This window comes from Notothenia rossii, assembly GCF_949606895.1.
Source record: "Notothenia rossii genome assembly, chromosome: 1".
NCBI lineage: Eukaryota > Metazoa > Chordata > Actinopteri > Perciformes > Nototheniidae > Notothenia > Notothenia rossii.
This window is the reverse complement of record NC_136912.1, coordinates 54412135-54431877: the sequence shown is the minus strand read 5'-3', so window position 1 is coordinate 54431877 and position 19743 is coordinate 54412135. Positions and strand designations below refer to the sequence as shown.

The following is a 19743-nucleotide window of genomic DNA, read 5'->3' as shown; positions in this document are numbered from 1 at the left end:
CATTTTAATACCCTTATAATGTCATACTATTCTATGAGGTTTTAAACACTTTTCAATGACTTTATGGCATTTTCATAACATACTACAATATGAAGTTGTAATGTATGGCATTCATATGACATACTAAACAATGACATTAATGAAATGCTATTTTATTTCTTTATTGGCATTTTCATGAAATACCATACTGTAACTTAAATGGCATTTACAATGACATATACTATACTTTAACGTTTTTAAACACACTACAACTAAAATGTTTCATAAAAAATAAATCAACTAATGAAATATGTTGTAAAAAAAATCATTAAAAAAAAAGCAGCATAGCATGTCATGTGATGACAATAAAAAGCCATAAAAGATTAAAACTCATAGTATGCTATATAAAAAATGAAAAGCATAGGATAATAAAAATAACAAATAACAACAATCAAACATGATATTTGTTAAAAAAAACATACAGAAAAAATATCAAAGTAAAGCGTGTATTTAAAAAAAAAATAGTATAGCATGTGATTTAAATGCTAAATAATTCATAAACTGTAAAGCCAGACAGAAATATGCTTGAAATGCTCTGTGACAGCAGCTCTGACCGACAGGCCTTTGTGACAGTCAACAGATCAATTAAAAATGTATTTTTATCGATTTACCAAACTAAAACAATTGGGTATTTTTTCTGTTCACATTTCAGGCCACTCTGTGCTCCAAGAAGAGCTGTCTGGTGGCTCTTGTGGCCCAGTTGGCGTCAGACAGTGAGGAGCTACATCAAGTGGTCTCCAGCATCCTGAGGAACCTATCCTGGAGGGCCGACATCAGCAGTAAGAAGGTCCTCAGAGACATCGGCTCTGTGTCTGCCCTGATGACCTGTGCCCTGCAGGCTACCAAGGTAACTCAAACAACCTCACCCGCACAGAGATAATGTGAGGAAGATCTTAAAGACATCTTCTAAATTACTCATTTCATATCTTGTGGAAGTTTCCATCGCTTTTACGCTTACTTTTAGTACAAATTATATACATGATATACAGCATGTCAATTAGTGTAAAACTGTGCGTATGTGTTCATAAGGTTTCTAAATGAATGTAACCGGAGTTGGCTAATCCTATCAAGTCAGTAACTTGTCAGTTCCAACAGCAAGTCACAGTGTGATTTTAAAGAGCACGCTCTGAATAATTTCAAATGTAAGCTCTGAAGACATTATGTTCACTGAGTATATGTACTTTCTGTGTTTGTATACAAAGCCAACAAAACCTTATATGTTGTTTTGCTGATTTTCAGGAGTCGACCTTGAAGAGCCTCCTCAGTGCTCTGTGGAATCTTTCTGCTCACAGCACTGACAACAAGGTGGCAATATGCTCAGTGGACGGCGCTCTGGGTTTTCTGGTCAGCACACTGACGTACCGATGTCAAACCAATTCGCTTGCCATCATCGAGAGCGGAGGAGGAATTCTTCGAAACGTGTCAAGTCTGGTCGCTACAAGGGAAGAATACAGGTAGGTTTCTGAGACTCAAACAATGACTGATATTGCAGAAAATAAATTAAATTGACATTGTAGTTGGAGAAGAGATATCTGCTCAAGGAGTTTTTCTTGAGCCCTCAACAACAGTTAATGGTCTTTAGTCCAGAGGTTGCGCTAGACTTTTTCGCTGCCCGTCATTTTGACGGACAGGATCGTAACATTTCCGTCAAAATCCAGTATTACCCATCAGCCTTTACACAACTCTGACGGGGGGGGGGGTGGGGGCGGAGAGAGTTAACTGTCAACGGGGAGGGGGCCGTGTTATGCATGCCCACTGCACCTCGCGGGAGCGCGCACAGCGTAAAGCCCAGACCCACAGACATTTCAATGATTTGTACGCAAAGTTAGGTTTGGAAACGGTATCATTTCCTTTTTGGCAGGCATGCATAACACGGCATAACACCGGAGCCTCGCTGCGGGGAAACTTTGGCGCTGTTCTGAGTTTGTTCTAATCGGCCAAAATGACGGACTGCTTTCAAATCTTTCCTTCATTGTTAAAAAAAAATCGTCATATACGGAAAATATTCGGTTAACGCAACCTCTGCCTTAGTCAGAGATGTCTCAGAGCAAATGCCATCTGCTAATGAAACCTGAAGATGTATATGAAAATTCTAAAAAATTAAAGATAATCAATCTTAAGTTAAGATTTTTTTGTCAAGTGACCTGGTTCTTACGTTTTAATACAACTTGTAATCGGACACAGGATTGTGCCACTCAAGCATTGCTTTTTGAAACAGTACTGCACTTTTAAAAGTATGTATTTAATCAATTTCTAAAGAAATCAATTGATAAACTGTCTGACGGGATTCTTGCCAGTTACATTATTGTTTGTTAAATAGAGAACATAGTTTTCTTGTCAACCTACTCATGTAGTTAATTGGGGTGAAAAGTAATTGCTTCAGCTGCAGATAAGAAGTATATTAAAATGTATTTTGCTTTCTTACTTCAAGGCAAATCCTCAGGGACCACAACTGCCTCCAGACTCTGCTGCAGCACCTGCGCTCCCACAGCCTGACAATAGTGAGCAACGCCTGCGGAACTCTCTGGAACCTCTCTGCCCGTAGTCCAAAAGACCAGGAGCTGCTCTGGGATCTTGGTGCAGTTAGCATGCTGCGCAACCTTATCCACTCCAAGCACAAGATGATAGCCATGGGCAGCGCAGCAGCTTTAAGGAATCTCCTGACAAATCGACCCCTAAAATATAAGGATGCTGCCGTAGTATCCCCTGGGTCCTGCATGCCGTCACTTTACATGAGGAAACAGAAGGCTCTGGAGGCAGAGCTGGATGCCAAACACCTTGCAGAGACTTTTGACAACCTGGAGAAACAAAGCCCCAAGAATCTGACACTTAACAAGCCACTACGCCACATTGAGAGTCTGGCGAAGGATTATGCATCTGATTCTGGTTGTTTTGATGATGATGAGGCACCCAACGTCTCCAGTAGCCTGGACACTGGGAGTTTCTCGATGCTCTCTATGTTCCTTACAAACTCTAACTTCCTGCAAAACCAACCACGCAAGAGGGACAGTGAACTTGAGAGAGATGTAGATATCCCTCAGATGGTCGAGAAGAGACAAGCTCCTCCTGAAGATTTGGTATCTGCTGCTGCAGAGAAGCTGGCCAAAAAGATCACCAACACGGTTGCCAAGATAGACAGGTTAGTTGAGGACATCACCATGCAAACATCATCGGAGGACAGTTTTAGCCTCAGCTCTGAAGACCACTTGGCGGACTGGCCTTATGGGCTGTCTGAACTAAATGAAGCCCGTGCAAAATCATGCTCCCCTTGCAATCTCTCCGAAACAAGCAGCTTGGCCCACAGGGAACGGCTCAGTAGAGCCCATGCCCTCTTGCGCCTCAAAACGGCCAATACAAATTTATCAACAGACAGCCTAAACAGTGGAAGCACCAGTGATGGCTACTGTGGAAGCAAAGACCATATGCGACCTGCTCCAAAGCCTCTAACAATGCAACAGCGTCCCAACCAGCTTGATCTCAAGGTGGCCAATCAAGATTACTTGATTGTTGGAGCGTCTGCACTGAATGAGACTAACCATCAATACATTCCAGAGAGAGATTCTGTGGACAACAAAGATGCAAGAGGTGGAGAGCTCAGCAGCACAGATGCAGAAAAGTATCAGGATCAACCTGTAAAAACGCCTGTCAGTGCTTGTACTAAACTCTCCTCTGATGTCAGCATGACTTCAATTAAACTGTCTCCTTCTTATCAACAGGTTCCACTTATTCAGAGTGTGGCTACATTTGGTGTAGCAAAGACAGCAATCAATGTACAGGCTGCCCAAGCAATGAGGAGGCAAGCATGGGTACCTACTGTGATGACTGGGGCTAGTATTACAAAATGTTCTCCAATGTCATCCACCAGAAGCCCAACTATTGGGGCGATGGAGACGATCCAGAAATACTCGGTGGAGAACACCCCGATTTGCTTCTCCCGCTGCAGTTCACTCTCCTCCCTCTCTTCTGGCGACGGAGCATTGGATGGACAAAGTGAGAATGAGCTAGAGAGTGACTCATCATTAGAAATAATTGAAGTAGAAGATGGGGAAGAGGTGAAAAGAGCTGAAGAGGATGAAACCTTGGAGGATCTGAGTGACAGTCAGCTGCTAATGACTGACTCAAAAACATTCCCCAGCAAAGAGACAGATCCCATTGAGATTCCCTGTCATGCTAAACGGGAAAAGGTGTTCCTTAGAGCAGATTCACCAGCCATACTTGAAGACAGATCTCCATCAAGTTCATCTGAAAACTACATCCACGAGACCCCCCTGATAATGAGTCGCTGTAGCTCAGTCAGTTCCCTGGGTAGTTTTGAGTCTCCTTCTATTGCCAGCTCAATCCAAAGTGACCCATGCAGTGAGATGATTGATGGAACAATAAGCCCTAGTGATCTACCTGACAGCCCGGGTCAAACCATGCCTCCTAGTCGAAGTAAAACTCCTTGTTGCATTGAGTCAAATGAACAAGAAACACAGGCCACAGGAATTGCAGGTCAATGGGAAAACAGCCTGCGAAAGTTCATGGAGATTGCAGACTCCAAGGAGAGGTTTAACCTTCCTCCTGACTTGGACACTATGATCTACTTTACAGTGGAAAAGCCAACTGAAAACTTCTCTTGTGCTTCGAGTTTGAGTGCACTGCCTCTTCACGAACACTACATACAAAAAGATGTTGAGCTGAAATTGACCCCCCTACTCCAGCAAAATGACAAAAATCTTCCTTTCCCTGATGAGCATGAGCATGGATTTGACCATGGAGAGAGATATAGTGAGGGCAACTCAGATGATGACATAGAAATCTTAAAGGAATGCATCAACTCAGCAATGCCCTCCAATTTCAGACAAGTAAGACCTTCCCTGATGACCACCATCCCTCCTCATATTCTCAATTCTCAGATCCGAAAACAGATTCACGTTCCAGTGTACATGATGCTTCCAAATGGCAAAACCCAAATGTGTCCTGGAAGGAGATTCGTCATCCCCCAAAAGGACTTCATATTTGACGATTCGTCCTTCACTGATTCTACAGAAGGTACACCAGTCAACTTCTCCAGCACAACATCCCTTAGTGATGAAACACTTCAGTATTCAGTAAAGGAGAGGGGAGCTAACGACTGCACAGCTAAAGGTATAAACAAACAGGAATTGCTTGACGATGAGGCAAAGAGGATAGAAGACTTGAGGATATTCTCACACTTCCATAAACCCAACAAGATGAACTACCCACCAGAGATACAAATGAATCGAACAACCAAACATATCATTCCGACGCAGAGGGTGCTGTTGCAGAGCAAAGAGGTAGCAGATAGGGTGGCAAACCAAAGAAACCGTGATAAGTCACCAAACCAGCAAAATAATAGGCACGGTCAAGGTACGGCCAGGAAACTGGAATTGCCCGTCATTAAGCAAAACAAAGAAGGTAACCTAAATGTTCGATCACAAAAAGGGAAAACAGTCTTTCGGCAAATTACACAATCTTCCGAGGACAGTAACAGCTTCTATGATGATAAAAAGGAAGCAATCAAACGAACAAGCAGAAAACAAATCAGGGAAGAAAGTAGAAACACTCTCTCCCGGAGCATGACAAATATTGGCAGTGGTGATCATTCCCAAGCAATTTCAAGAGGATTTCAAAGGATAAAACAAAATCTGATTAAGGATGAATCACTGGCATGTTACTCACTCAGCTCTTCACTTAGTTCACTGAGTGATGCTGAGTTTCAGCCTCATAAATCAAAAGCCCATAAAATATGGTACAAGAACAGACACAACAAAACACTAAATATGATGAAACAAACAAAGACTATAAACATTCACAGCCAATATGAAGATCCAAGCTCGCCAAGCTCTGTCAGCATGGATTCAGAGGATGACCTTCTTCAGAAATGCATAACATCTGCCATGCCTAGGCAGAGAAGAAGGCTTGCTGCCAGAAAGAAAAAAGCAGAAAATACTCAAAAACAAAAGACCTCTGATGGGTGGAACATGAATGAGGAAATGGATATGGATGAGGAAATGGATAGTGATGATACAGCATGGGATAAAGATTCCGACCTCAATAGTGTTGAATGGAGAGCCATACAAGAAGGTGCTAATTGTGTTGTCACTGGGTTGCAAGCATCAAGGTCTCAGGACCCATCTTCTGAAGAGACTGAATCAGTCCTGTCATTTATGTCAACATCCAGCTTTACACCCAAAGAAAGGAAGTTTGCTAAAGATAAAAAGGCAAATAAACCTCTTGACTTTGCGCAGCGCAAGCCAGTTCCAAACCTACCAATGGTTTTCAGAGGCAGGACAGTGATCTATACACCGATAAAGGAGACGGCTCCATCACAAATACCTCCTCCTAGAAAAATAACAACCAAGACAGATGCTCCAAAGAACCCAAACCTTGCTCAGCACAGATCAAAGAGCCTTCACAGATTAGGTCGGCCCCAGGATATTGAACTATCTTTGCCAAAGAGAAGCTCTACTCCACCTCCAAGGATACCAAAAAGTGCATCCTCTGGATCATCACAAAGCTCTACACCATCTAAACAGTCACAGAAGAAGATAACATCCCCGACTCAGACAAATAAAGCCAACCAGAAAAAGAATGCCTCATTACCTAGTAGCCCGCCAGCTACAAGCCCCCCTGAAAGAAAGGGACGCTCCCCTGTTATGAAACAAAATGAAAAGTCTGCACCACCTAAAACTCAAAAGTCTCCTGTCCGAATTCCTTTTATGCAAAATTCAGTCAGGCCAAGACCTCTGTCACCTCTAGTAACTAACAAAACAACCACCACACAAACCAATCAGGTCAATGGCAAACGTTTGGCCCCCACCAATCGTTTTGGACTGGTCAGGATGACTTCTGTCCATTCAAGTGGTGGTGAGTCTGAGCGCAATGGGTTTTTGAGACAGCTGACTTTCATTAAGGAATCACAGAACGCGCTTAGACGTGATAACTCAGCACGCAACATGTCAGGATCTCAAAATGGATCCCCACGCAGAACCATTCCTGGAGCTACAGCTGTCTTCCTTTGCTCATCACGCTGTCAGGAACTAAAGGTATCTGTGCAAACTCCCAGACGGGTGCAAGTAAAAGATCCAAGACAAACAGAGCAGAGGTCAGACCGCCTTCAGAAGCAGAGTGCAACCCTCTCCAGAGCAACCTCCAGTGAAAGAGACCTATCTGCAAGACGCCCGTCCAGAAGAACCAGTTCTGAAAGCCCTTGCAGGTTGGCTCAGCGAAACGGGCCTGGCAGAGTGTCTGGACCCAAGCAGCAACAAGACAAGGATAACTTTAAACGTCATGCTTCATCTCCAAGCCTAAACATACTGAGCCGGGTGAAAAGCCGTTCCTCCCTCCGTTCGTCCTCATCTGATTCAAGCGGAAGAGCAAAGAGCGAGGATGATACCAAGAAGAAAGTGCAGAGATCTGCATCACGGCTTAATGAAAGAGTCACCTGGAGGAGGATCAGGGATGAAGATGTATCTCAGATCTTGAAAAGCACTCTGCCAGCAAATGCATTACCTCTGGTGACTTCTCCTGACGGGGAACAGCCAAAGCCACAGGCTCTACCAGGAAAACTGCCAACAATTCTACTTGCGTCTCGCAAGACAAGCGATGCGACAGTCCAGACAGAGGATTTTACAAACAACAAGACCAACTCAAGCACCTCTCCAACGGTTGAAACAGCTCAGGTGATTTCAGAGGAAGTGTCACGCTTTGCTCTACTTAAGAAGATTAGTTCAACCTCTGGGAGTAACCTGCAGGATGGAGATTCTGACGTCTCCCCAAGGAGCCACAGTACTGTCTCCACAGGAACGTCTGATTCCCACGTCAGTGGAGTTGTCCATTTCCGCCAAGGATCCCCCAGCAAGGCCGCCCGTATCACTCCATTTAATTATACTCCAAGCCCCATTTCCTGCAACCTACAAGACATGCAGAGCCAGAGAGCCTCGATCAATGAAAAGTCTGGGGGGAAAAGTGAGTCGTAAGACATTTAGTGGATTACTGGACGATATGGATTACTCTACTGTGATCCTGGATGAAACTCAGGTGGACAGTCTCAGAGTGTGGTGGCCCATATACCTCGGGTATTTACCCTTTACTTTCCCCATTCACTGCATTCAAGTCTTTCTCTCTGAACAATTGATCAAAGCTTCCATCTACCATCCATACAAGGTTGGGTGTATGCTTTAAGAGAGGTCGGACAAGAACCGACCAGAAACAACAATGCACTTCAGAGAAAAATCTCACATGAAAAGGAAGTGCATCTTTTTGTACTTTTTTTTGTATTTGTAGAATAATCATTGCCTGTTAGAAACGTAGTGAAAACATGAAGCAAAAGACAATTAACTGGATTTCAGCACATCGGTTTTCTGGACGGAATCGATAAAAGAACAATATTATGCAAATTCTTGAAGGATTACTCAGCTGGACTTCTACCTGAAAATATACAAACTGTGGATGACTGTTGACAGACTCTCACAAATGATGCCAATACACTGAAATGTTAAGCATTTTTTACATACAGTTAATCAATGCTTTGGGCCTCTTAATCCCTAATCAACTGAATTATAATACACTGCTTGTCTTTTTTGTCTCCATATTTCTCCAGTAGGTCTGGGGCTACATTTAAGAAAAAACTTCGGATTAACAGTGTACAGTGTAACAATTAACTTATTTAGATTATATAGTGATTTCGGAATGATATCGATGTGTATTACAGGTTAACAGTATGAAAAATTCTAAATTCAAAAGCTAAACATTTTACAATATGTATTTAAATATTTGTAATGAGCAAAAAAACTTTTTTGAGGCAACTGTTTGACTTTAGTTGTATTAGTGTACATCTACATATATATATATATATATATATATATATATATATATATATATATATATATGTAGATATTATCTTATCTCCCCAGCTCAACTTTGGTAAAAAATTATTAATAATAAAATCATACTGAGCTGCAATTTTGAGGAATAGGATTATTCCCGACACCTACTCTAGTTAAATCCCCGCTGCAGAACAAATGATAGCATCCTGTGGTTTTCCAAACTATAAGCAGATTCTGGTATTTAATCTCTCCTGTACTCTTTGTCTTAATCAGTTTTGTAAATAACACACAGATGTACAAAATCTCCAAAGCTTCCTTGTGGGCAAAATAATCTGTGTTGCTCGATGACAGCATGCATATATACTGTATATCATTGTGGAGGGACAATTAAGTTGTTATTCAGAGGTAAAGTTATTTCTAGACAAGAGCGTTACTAGCCATCTGTTGAAAATACATATAATGGTATAAACTGTCAGCATAGCTGAACAAAGCGACTACATGCTTCTTTTCATCTAATGACATGACATAATTGTTATGTTGGATTCTATATTCAGGCATTATTGCTGTTGAGTATTCCTTGTCCAGAAACAAAATGATTTCATCCAGTGATGGGGCGGCTTTGAGTCAATGGAAATGTGTCCTTACAAAAATCTTTATAACTTGTTAATATCCGCTTAACTGTGTTGCTGTAAAGTAGTGATAGGTTGAGAAGAAGTTGAATATTAAGACAATGAATATTCTCTGTGTTGTAACATCGATCCTCCGTGTGTGCTGCTGGAAGACAAAAGACAGAACTAACATTCATCATTCATCTACCTAAAGGGGCTCATTATTCATAAAACAAGGTTTATTATTTACCACACTGAACCTACTGTATTTCCAAAGCATATACAGTAAAGCAAAGAATAATTTTAATGCAAAACTTCAGGTGCCCCTGGCCATTTAAATAATATATAGTCTAGTGGGTAGAAGGGGGTATCATGCACCCCCCTGAAATATACTTCTAATCAGCTTTTCTAGATTGGAAGAATTGTGTAGAAAACGATTAGTTATGTTAAAAAGTTGGCAAATTGTCCCACATATTTTTTCAAAATTAGTGTACCTATTACCCTAAAATTCGAGTTTCACTCTTTTTACTCCTTTCAATCTATCATTATCATTATTGCAGATAAATTAACAAATAATGTGTCTAGACCCATGTTTTGATGGTCAAGGAACACAATGAAACTATTCTTAAAGTGATCACATGTGTCTGTGGCTGCTAATTAGTGCCGCCATTACAAGAAAATTGCATTTTAGTCCTGTACCAAGAAGGGTGTATTTTGCACCGAAACAGAAATATACTTATAATCAGTGTTTCCAAAATGGAAAAAGTATGTAGAAATTTATGAACCAACAGTGAACAACCCTGAAATGTGTTATCGTATGAGTATCAATCACCTGGTTGGTTTGATTAAGTTAATTTAGAAATGATCTCATTGTGCATTACCTTTTGTAAAAACTATGCCTGAGTAGTCCGAGTTTTTACAAGTGCAGTTGTAGAAAATGGGTAGACAAATGATATAAACAGAGAAAAAAGGGGCTTGATCTGATTACAGATTTAAAGCTGACACTGACTTTAAACATGCAAACGCACATTTCCTGTAGGCTAAGGCCCCGGCCCCACGAGGACGATAACGGTAGTTTGCGTTACTGTTTAGTGTCATATAGACCGTTCTGCCACACTAGGACGACCGAATATGACAGTAAACAACTGCGGTAACGATAACGGGTCCCAAGGTGGATAGCACGGCATACGCAACGCTCTGGGGGGTCCAACAGCTCCGTGTGTAGGACCATACTTGCCAACCCTCCCGATTTTCGCGGGAGACTCCCGATTTCATTGCCCTCTCCCGGTTTCCTCCCGGGGTCATATTTCTCCCGATTTCTGCCAAAATCAGATTTACTCGGGACTGTTTCCACTCGGACTTTAATACAGCTACACCATTGTTTGGTTTCCATGGTAGCGCGTCTCTTTAGTAGCGCGCGCAACTGAAAGTCTGAGATATATCACAGAAAACAGAACAAGAATCGACAACTCTACCCTCAGCTCACTCCTTTCCTGTAAAATACAGATCCAGCCCACACATATGCTCCATCAAGGATGGTGCTACAGGCCGCAAGGCATTGCACTTACAACTACAATAAGCATGTTATCTAATCATCTAATACAGCTCTGGCGATCCACAATCACCCCCCCCCAAATATGTTTATTTTTACTGTCGGCCGGTGGGAGTACCATATGTGTTATGGGTACCATATGTGTTTGGGGGCCGTCTCTTACCAATGACGTCACGCATTGTACGCATTGTGATTGGCTGTACGGTAATTTACCCAGGGGTGCTCGGGGGCAAATCACATCTACAGATCATTACGAACCGAATTGAAGTATTCCTATACTCCTAGCGTGTGAAAATGTTTGTGAAAAACATGTAAAAAAAACATGAAAACGGAGCAATGGCTGTACGCCATTGGCTGTACGGCAACTCAAGAGGACCATCATACACGGTCAAATTCCGAACATTTAAACATAGCCTACACTTCATTCTTTACTTTGTCCGTTATTACGGACAAAGTGTCAAGCGTCTTTGAGCACCTGTAAAAGCGCTAACAAATTAAATCTATTATTATTATTATTATTACTGTATATGTAGAAGATATTACTTTTTTCTCAGTCATGTTGTTTCCATAGCAACAACTTCAAACAGGAAGTTAACCTAAATTACATTTAATGCAATGAAAGTAACAAAAACAATGTAAAATACTTTTCCGTTTCACAGAACACAAATTGGGTTATTTACTCTGCCATACTCCGAGCGTGTGAAAATGTTTGTGAAAAACGTGTGCAAAGTCTCCGAAAACGGAGCAGTGGCTGCGATGCTAGCTTTGCGGCTAGCGGTTAGCATTTTCAATGGAAATATACATCGAAACATCATGTTTCAGTAAAAACAAGGCCCCACTGATCATCTACTCTCTGAGACGATTCCAGGGATGCCTGACTTGAGTTTCTAGCACCAGGGAAAGTGGACAAAAGTGCCCCAGATCAGCCTCTTAATTTACCCAGGACCTAGTGCTTAGCTTTGGGCATGAACATTCAGGAAACTCCCCTGAGTATTTTATTACATATCTCAACTTTGGAGAGGAGTTGGGGGACAAACGAAACATCAAATCACATCTCCACATCAAGCCGAAGCTAATATAATATAATATTCTTGACTGCCTAGCCTGCGGGGAAATTGGTGTGCCCTATCACCATAAGAGTGAGAGTGAAAACAGCTTAACGGAAGGCTTTGCTCTGTTTAAACCCGTACACGTTATGAGTAGCAGCGGTTCCAACGCCAATCACAATACGTGACGTCATGAAGTCGTGACGTCATTGGTAAGAGACGGACCCCGAACACATAGGCTGTTTCTCAATCGCGAGGATACTGGCTTGGTAGTCGCATACTTCCAAGTCACTTCCTTCAGAAACGAAGCAAGTATACTTCCAAGCCACGGCTTCGGAAAACAAAGAAGAATGGAACAGGCTAACAAGTGTGCCACTCTTTCTAACGGTTTCAACATAAACTGTACCGAAAATAAATACCTCACGATGTCTATCTAATTATAAACTTGCTTTACTTTCACGGAACACATTTTTGGTTATAACAAATGCAACAAAGTAACATATTTACCAACACATGTTCTACGCCACTACATACTTACATTTAAATGTGTGCTGCGCTGCATTGGTTCAGCCATTCTCCGCAAGGGTTTTTGAAATTAGTCCGTGCGCAAAGCACTGTGGGGATTTGAAGGACGCGAAGTCTACCAGGGCCGTGGGAAGTAGGGGTGCTGAGGGTGCTGCAGCACCCCCTGGTGGAGGACAGGGGATCTGCACTTCCATAAGATTAAATACAAATATAATACAACAAAAATGAATTTTCAGCCTTGATGTAACAACATTCATAATTAAGTAAAGATAACACCCTTTTCACCCCGGTTACATTTTCCATTTGCCCCGTACGATGGGCGCTGTAAGTGATGAAAGTCGGGGATGTTGGCTTATCAGGCGCACGCAGCTCACAGCCAGCGTGAGAGAGAGCGAGAGAGATAGATAGATAGAGAGAGGGGGTGCACTGGTACCGGCGGGGAATGTTTTTAGCTTCTGCTGCGCTAACGGAAATAAGAAGCTGTTTCGACAATAATGTGGAGGGAGAGCTCTCCTGTCAGACTGAGAGGCACAGTAAGGTAAAGGACTCTGAGTAGATAGTTCACTTTAGTCTAAATTATCTCAGTGGGTCTCAAACGTTTTGATCACAATTTATGTAAACAAATATTTCCAAGGCACTCCTTTATAATTATTAGAATAAATAAAAACAGGTTTCAAATCATTCTAATGTATACTATAGGACAGTAAACCAAAAATATTGTTTAAAACTGGAGATATTTTAAAATATGCATAAATAAATAAATGTTAACTGATAAAATAAGATATAAATGAACCCCAAAAATAAAACAAGTTAGCCTATATTTATTTGTTATTGGCTATGGTCAGTGCTTGAATTGGAATAAAAAAGGTGCCAGTACTCTAAATCAGCAACAAGTATTTGGCACAAAGTCATAGTATATCCTATAATGCTGGTGGGTTTGTCTCTTTACTGTATATTTTAGAAAGGCTAACTGTACTTAAACAAAATGACTCAGGGTGCATCTGAGATTAGAGGGGGTGCAGTGGTAAAGTGCTATTTTTATAAGTGGGGAGTGGACCTGACACGCTCTAGTCTAGGGGGGTCCGGGAGCATGCTCCCCCGGGAACATTTTTTTTTAAATATTGAAGTTAGATGCATCAATCTGGTGCACTTTGAGAGCAAAATGAAGAGATATATGGATACCTCTCAACATCCATAAGGAAACAACTGTAAACAGATTTACTTTTTCTTTATGGATATAAAAGAAAGTAAAGCTTGACTCCTACTGGCTGGTTAAATGACTCCTCGTCCCTGAGGCCACTACCAGTTTTTTGTGCCATTTTGCTGGATTTATTTGTCAGTAGCGTTGCTGCACAAAGTGATAGCCCTCTAGTTTAAATCTACTACCCAAAAAGAAACATATGGAGGTGGGTTACTATTTAAAAAAAATTGCAAATCTATTTGGGAACAGTGGGGCCGGGCCTCAAATCCTATAGGGGGGTCCCTATAGGTCCCTAACATTTTTTTTTAAATGTTGGACTTAAATGCATCAATCTGGTGCATTTTGAGGGGGAAATAAAGAGACTACACCCATATGAAACAAAAATGTATACATTTAAATAATCATAAAATGATAAGTACATGGCCATAACCAATAACATACAATATCCAATATGAAAAAACATTGAAACTTGTTATATTTATTTGTTTTTGGTTCATTTATAGTTGTGAGTGTGTCTGGGCTCCTGAATCGGCCTCTCCCGTCTCCCTCCTCTCCCCCCTGCTCCTCTTTGAGGCAACAGCAAAGACTAGTTTTAGCTCTCAACAAGTTTATCTTACCTTTTTTCACCTAGTTAACATTTTGTTTGTATTATTCATGCATATTTTACTAATCACTACCCCCTCAAATGGAAATATGTGTTTACATAAATGGTGACAGAACCGTTTGAGACCCACTGAGATAACTTAAACTAAGTTAACTATCTAAAGACTCAGAGTAATTTACCTCACCAGAGCTGTAGCTTCTTATATCCGTTAGCGCAGCTAGCTAGCACCAGATGCTAACAACAATACACGTAACCGGTGCGCGCGCTTTCTCGCTCGCTCGCGCCAGACATACACCAACACACACCCTCCCGAGCTTGAATGACACACAGACGGCTGAGTACCGGCATTTTACTGAGTACCGGCACCTTGCCGGTACTCAGTAAGAAGTGCCGGTACCACATGGGTAAAAATCAGAAGTGCCGGTACTGCGTACCGGCGAGTACCGGCCCAATTCAAGCACTGGCTATGGTAGGTTATTGGTTATGTTCACATACTTATTTGATTATTAAAATGCAAACCGATCTTTTTCATATGGGTGTTTTAGAGTTGTATCTTCTAGATCAGTCTCTAATTTGGGCGCTCAAAGTGCACCAGATTGAAGCATTTTACTTTAAAATGTAAAAAAAAATCTTCACAGCACCCCCCATTTGAAACATGTTCCCACGGCTATGAAGTCTACCCATGTGTAGCCTCGAAATTACCCCCAAACCAAGGACGTGACCTCGGTGGAATTCCAAGTATGCTGGAGATTGGAACAGTCCTTCGGCGGCACTCGATGACGTAGTATCCTTGAAATATTGGCTTGGAAGCCAGTTTCCTCGCGATTGAGAAACGGCCCCTGTCAGAAGAGAAGGAGGGAAAAGAGAGGCTCAATGTATTTTATTATTATATAGAGTCGTTATTCATTTGTTTTAAAGCTCAAGAAATAACAAAGAAGACCTTTGACCGGCACTTTTATAATTTTGTCCGGAAGATTTAAACTTTAATTAATACACGTTGACTGGCGAAAAACTCTGCCCGGTTCCCTCGGCCCCCACCGCGGAGAATAAACAGAAGGGCAACCATGACAACCATGCTTCTTTGCTGCTTTTGTGGAGGAAGTTACAGCGCCACGTACAGGCTCGGCATATGTACTGCTGCTTTTTCCAGCGGTTGGAGCTAAGCGGAGCTGTCTCTTGTGGACCGACACTATCCGGTGAACATTGTGTGTGGACGGAAGCTTTTTTGTGATTGCGATTGCGTTAGTCCTATGCGTTTTGCCGTATGCGTCCTCGTGGGGCCGGGGCCTTAGAGTAGAATGATTTGGCCTAAGTACCTTAGCCTTGATATATATACATACAGTATGGTGTGATATTTCTGTCAAAGCTAAGGTACTTGGGTCAAGTTTGAGTGATCGACTTTAGTTTCTGAATCTATCAATTATTTAAAATGTTGAAATCAATGTGCATGTAAACATAGTGTTATCACAGCACGCATACAAATATTTATTTCAGTCAAAAAGTCAGGTAGATGATAGCTACAATACTAGCTGTCCTGAGTCACAACAGTTTGTGAGTAAGTGTGAATATTTGTCTGAATGTGACATTATATACACACCTCTAGGGGATGACAGGACTCTAAATAACTATATGTTTAGACTGTAAGAAATGTACATTTGTTTAATCTGTAACCAGATAAAAGTAAAGCCCCAGGAGTCAACAGAACAGTTTGACATTTTCCTAAACATGTATTTCACACATTTAAAATATTTGTGTTCCTTATTTGAACCCATAATTAAAGGCTTGAAATTAGAATTTGTAAATAGTTTGTTTGATACTTATCAAGACAGATTTTGGGTTGGAGAATCACTTTAACAGCAACTAAAAATTAGGACGAAGAGTGAAAACTGTGTGAATGAGACGGACAGGGGGTTAGTTTTTGTGTTAAAAAGCCATCAGAAGGGTCCTGGGAGTTAGTCCAGCATAACTGTCAGCAACCTTGAACACGCATGGCTGTAGACAATTGTTCATGTCCAAATTCATACAGATGGGTTTTAAATAAAATGCCTAGCACTCTGCATTCAGCGTTGTCCAATTCACAAAATATGGATGGTTAAAACGTAGTCAAATATGACTAAATCTGTTATGAAATTCAATATTAGATACATTATAAGGTCTCTTGAAACTTACATTTTGTGGAAAGTTATTGGGCTGATGTCTAGTGTCACTCATAATAATGGCGGCCCCAGCCTGTCGTGCCTGAACAAGGCCCCAGAGGAGTTATGGTGCCATGTGAAATAGGCGAAGCAGCAAAACTGTGTCATAATAAATGTTTTCATCAAATAAAAAATGACATGTTTCATTAGAACTCTGGGTCCACTTTCTTCAAACAGCTGAAGGTACGAAATTATTGAATGAGAAGACAAAAAAAAGTACGTCATCAACATGGTGCTTTTTATTTAGTAGTGAGACATTCAATGTGTCTTGTTAATAAAGAGGTTTAGTCTTAACATGAGGCCAGTTTTAGGAGGGGAAATATGTACAAGAAACCTCAATATAATAATGTGAAGTAGTGACAAGTGATGTCACATTAGAAGTTGACGGCTAGCGGGCAAAATGGTATTTGTGAGCAGTGTTGAATTGGTACGCTGGTTTTAAATACAGCTTGTTGTTTTACTTGTAAAACTAAGCTTTATACTTTGTTTGTTATGAGGTATTACAGTTCAGGTAAAGGTTTGGATTTAGGTTCTAAATGTTTTAAGTTTACTCTAAGGTACTCGAAAAGAGGGTCAGGCCGATTGTCGAACCTCAGATTGAGGAGGAATAATGAGGATTCCGTCCTGGTCGTGGAACGACGGATCAGCTTTTTACTCTCGCAAGGATCCTGGAGGGGGCCTGGGAGTACGCTCATCCAGTCTACATGTGTTTTGTAGACTTGGAGAAGGCGTATGACCGGGTTCCCAGGGAGTCACTGTGGGAGGTGCTGCGGGAGTATGGGGTGAGGGGGTCTCTACTCAGGGCCATCCAATCTCTGTACTCCCAAAGCGAGAGCTGTGTCCGGGTCCTCGGCAGTAAGTCGGACCCATTTCAGGTGAGGGTTGGCCTCCGCCAAGGCTGCGCTTTGTCACCAATCCTGTTTGTAATATACATGGATCGGATTTCGAGGCGTAGTCGTTTGGGGGGAGGGGGGGGGGGGGTCTGCAGTTCGGTGGACTAAGGATTGCACCACTGCTTTTTGCAGATGATGTGGTTCGGATGGCTTCATCGGTCTGCGACCTTCAGCACTCACTGGATCGGTTCGCAACCGAGTGTGAAGCGGCTGGGATGAGGATCAGCACCTCCAAATCTGAGGCCATGGTTCTCAGCAGGAAACCGATGGACTGTCCACTCCAAGTAGGGAATGAGTCCTTACCCCAAGTGAAGGAGTTCAAGTATCTCGGGGTCTTGTTCTCGAGTGAGGGAATAATGGAGCGTGAGATGGGTCGGAGCATCGGAGCAGCGGGAGCGGTACTGCAGTCGCTTTACCGCACCGTTGTGATGAAAAGCGAGCTGAGCCAGAAGGCAAAGCTCTCTGTCTACCGCGCCATTTTCGTTCCTACCCTCACCTATGGTCATGAAGGATGGGTCCTGACCGAAAGAACGAGATCGTGGGTACAAGCGGCCGAGATGGGTTTTCTTCGCAGGGTGAGATGGGTCGGAGCATCGGAGCAGCGGGAGCGGTACTGCAGTCGCTTTACCGCACCGTTGTGATGAAAAGCGAGCTGAGCCAGAAGGCAAAGCTCTCTGTCTACCGCGCCATTTTCGTTCCTACCCTCACCTATGGTCATGAAGGATGGGTCCTGACCGAAAGAACGAGATCGTGGGTACAAGCGGCCGAGATGGGTTTTCTTCGCAGGGTGGCTGGTGTCCCTTAGGGATAAGGTGAGAAGTTTGGTCATCCGGGAGGGACTCGGAGTTGAACCGCTCCTCCTTCGCGTCGAAAGGAGCCAGTTGAGCTGGTTTGGGCACCTAGTTAGGATGCCACCTGGGCGCCTACCTAGGGAGGTGTTCCAGGCACGTCCAGCTGGGAAGAGACCAAGGGGTAGACCTAGGACCAGGTGGAGGAATTATATCTCTTCACTGGCCTGGGAGCGCCTTGGGATCCCCCAGTCAGAGCTGGTTGATGTGGCCAGGGAAAAGAAAGTTTGGGGCTCTCTGCTGGAACTGCTACCTCCGCGACCCGACCACGGATAAGCGGGAGAAGATGGATGGATGGATGGATGTTTTAAGTCAGTTCAAATAAAAGTAAGGTGTCGATCCAAACAGTAAAAACATGTTTTGGTCACGATAATGTTCGATGTTGCCTCCAGCTCATACAGGCTGTTGAGAGTTCCAGTACTAACAAAAGAAAGCAGATTTTTCAATTTCCTAGATGAAATATTTCAATCAGTGAGGAACCGAAGATTGGGCTTCGAATGGCGCTTTATTAATCTTTGCAGGATGGAGATTTGTATTCTTTTTTGGACTCTCCTAAACGTGCTTTTCATGAAATTGATGGAGAACAAAATCCTCAGCCCTCTTTTAATGAAAAAAGATAAGCTTTGGTAAAAGGACTTCTGCAGTAAAGGCGAGGCAGGCGATTAAAGGATTTTGCACTAAAAGCACTGTCACCGGATAAAATACATGTATTATATTTGAATAGAAATAATATACTTGATTATATTTGGTAACCTGCTGAAGCCTCATGATAGCTTCAAATAGCTGTAGGTTTTGTCTTTCATCACTTATATTGGAAGAGCATTGGCAAGATCTGATATGAACATACATTACTGCAAGAAAAACCTCATCAAACTTACTATGGACTTGAGAAAAAACTTACATTTAAAGTGCAATAACACATGTCGCCATCTTAACTGCACCATGCAGACAATTCAAAACAATGGAGGCTCTTCAGCACCATAGAGGTTTGATGCGGAAAAACCTTCCTGTCCTAAGGGCTCAGGGTGAGACCAAGCCTGCCTTAACCTGCCATCAGGACCTGGGGCTGATGGGTTTTGTAGGCCCCCTATTTAAACAACAAATCAAAGTCATTTATAGCCTCGGCAGGCGCTGTGATCGCACTTCTCCACTCTGCTCTACGCGCGCCTGGTCCTCTCCTCCAGATGAGTGACGTATCGGGCCTCCCTCATGTATTTGTCCGGTTGCCGTTGGCTCCCCTCCACGTAGCAAGTCCTCGTCGTCCTCTCCATCTCCTCCAACAGATAATGTCCCTCCTGTCTGTTTTTCCTCTCCCGCTACTCCATCGCTATCAGAACCAGACGGCCTACTTGGCTCTGAGGCCCCGCGGCCGGCACCGCTGCCGCTTGGTACAGAACTCAT

The 19743-nt window shown here is 42.5% G+C and overlaps 1 protein-coding gene across 1 annotated transcript in view; it reads left to right on the top strand.

Moving 5' to 3' along the window:
• apc2 (APC regulator of WNT signaling pathway 2) overlaps nt 1-16747 on the top strand; it is a 71864-nt gene extending 55117 nt beyond the window's left edge. Inside the window, exons 12-14 of the mRNA XM_079669806.1 lie at nt 692-886; nt 1279-1493; nt 2471-16747. Coding sequence (XP_079525932.1) covers nt 692-886; nt 1279-1493; nt 2471-8021 — 5961 coding nt within the window. The 3' untranslated portion in view covers nt 8022-16747. The remainder of the gene's footprint in view (nt 1-691; nt 887-1278; nt 1494-2470) is intronic.
• The last annotated feature ends 2996 nt before the right edge of the window (nt 16748-19743 follow it).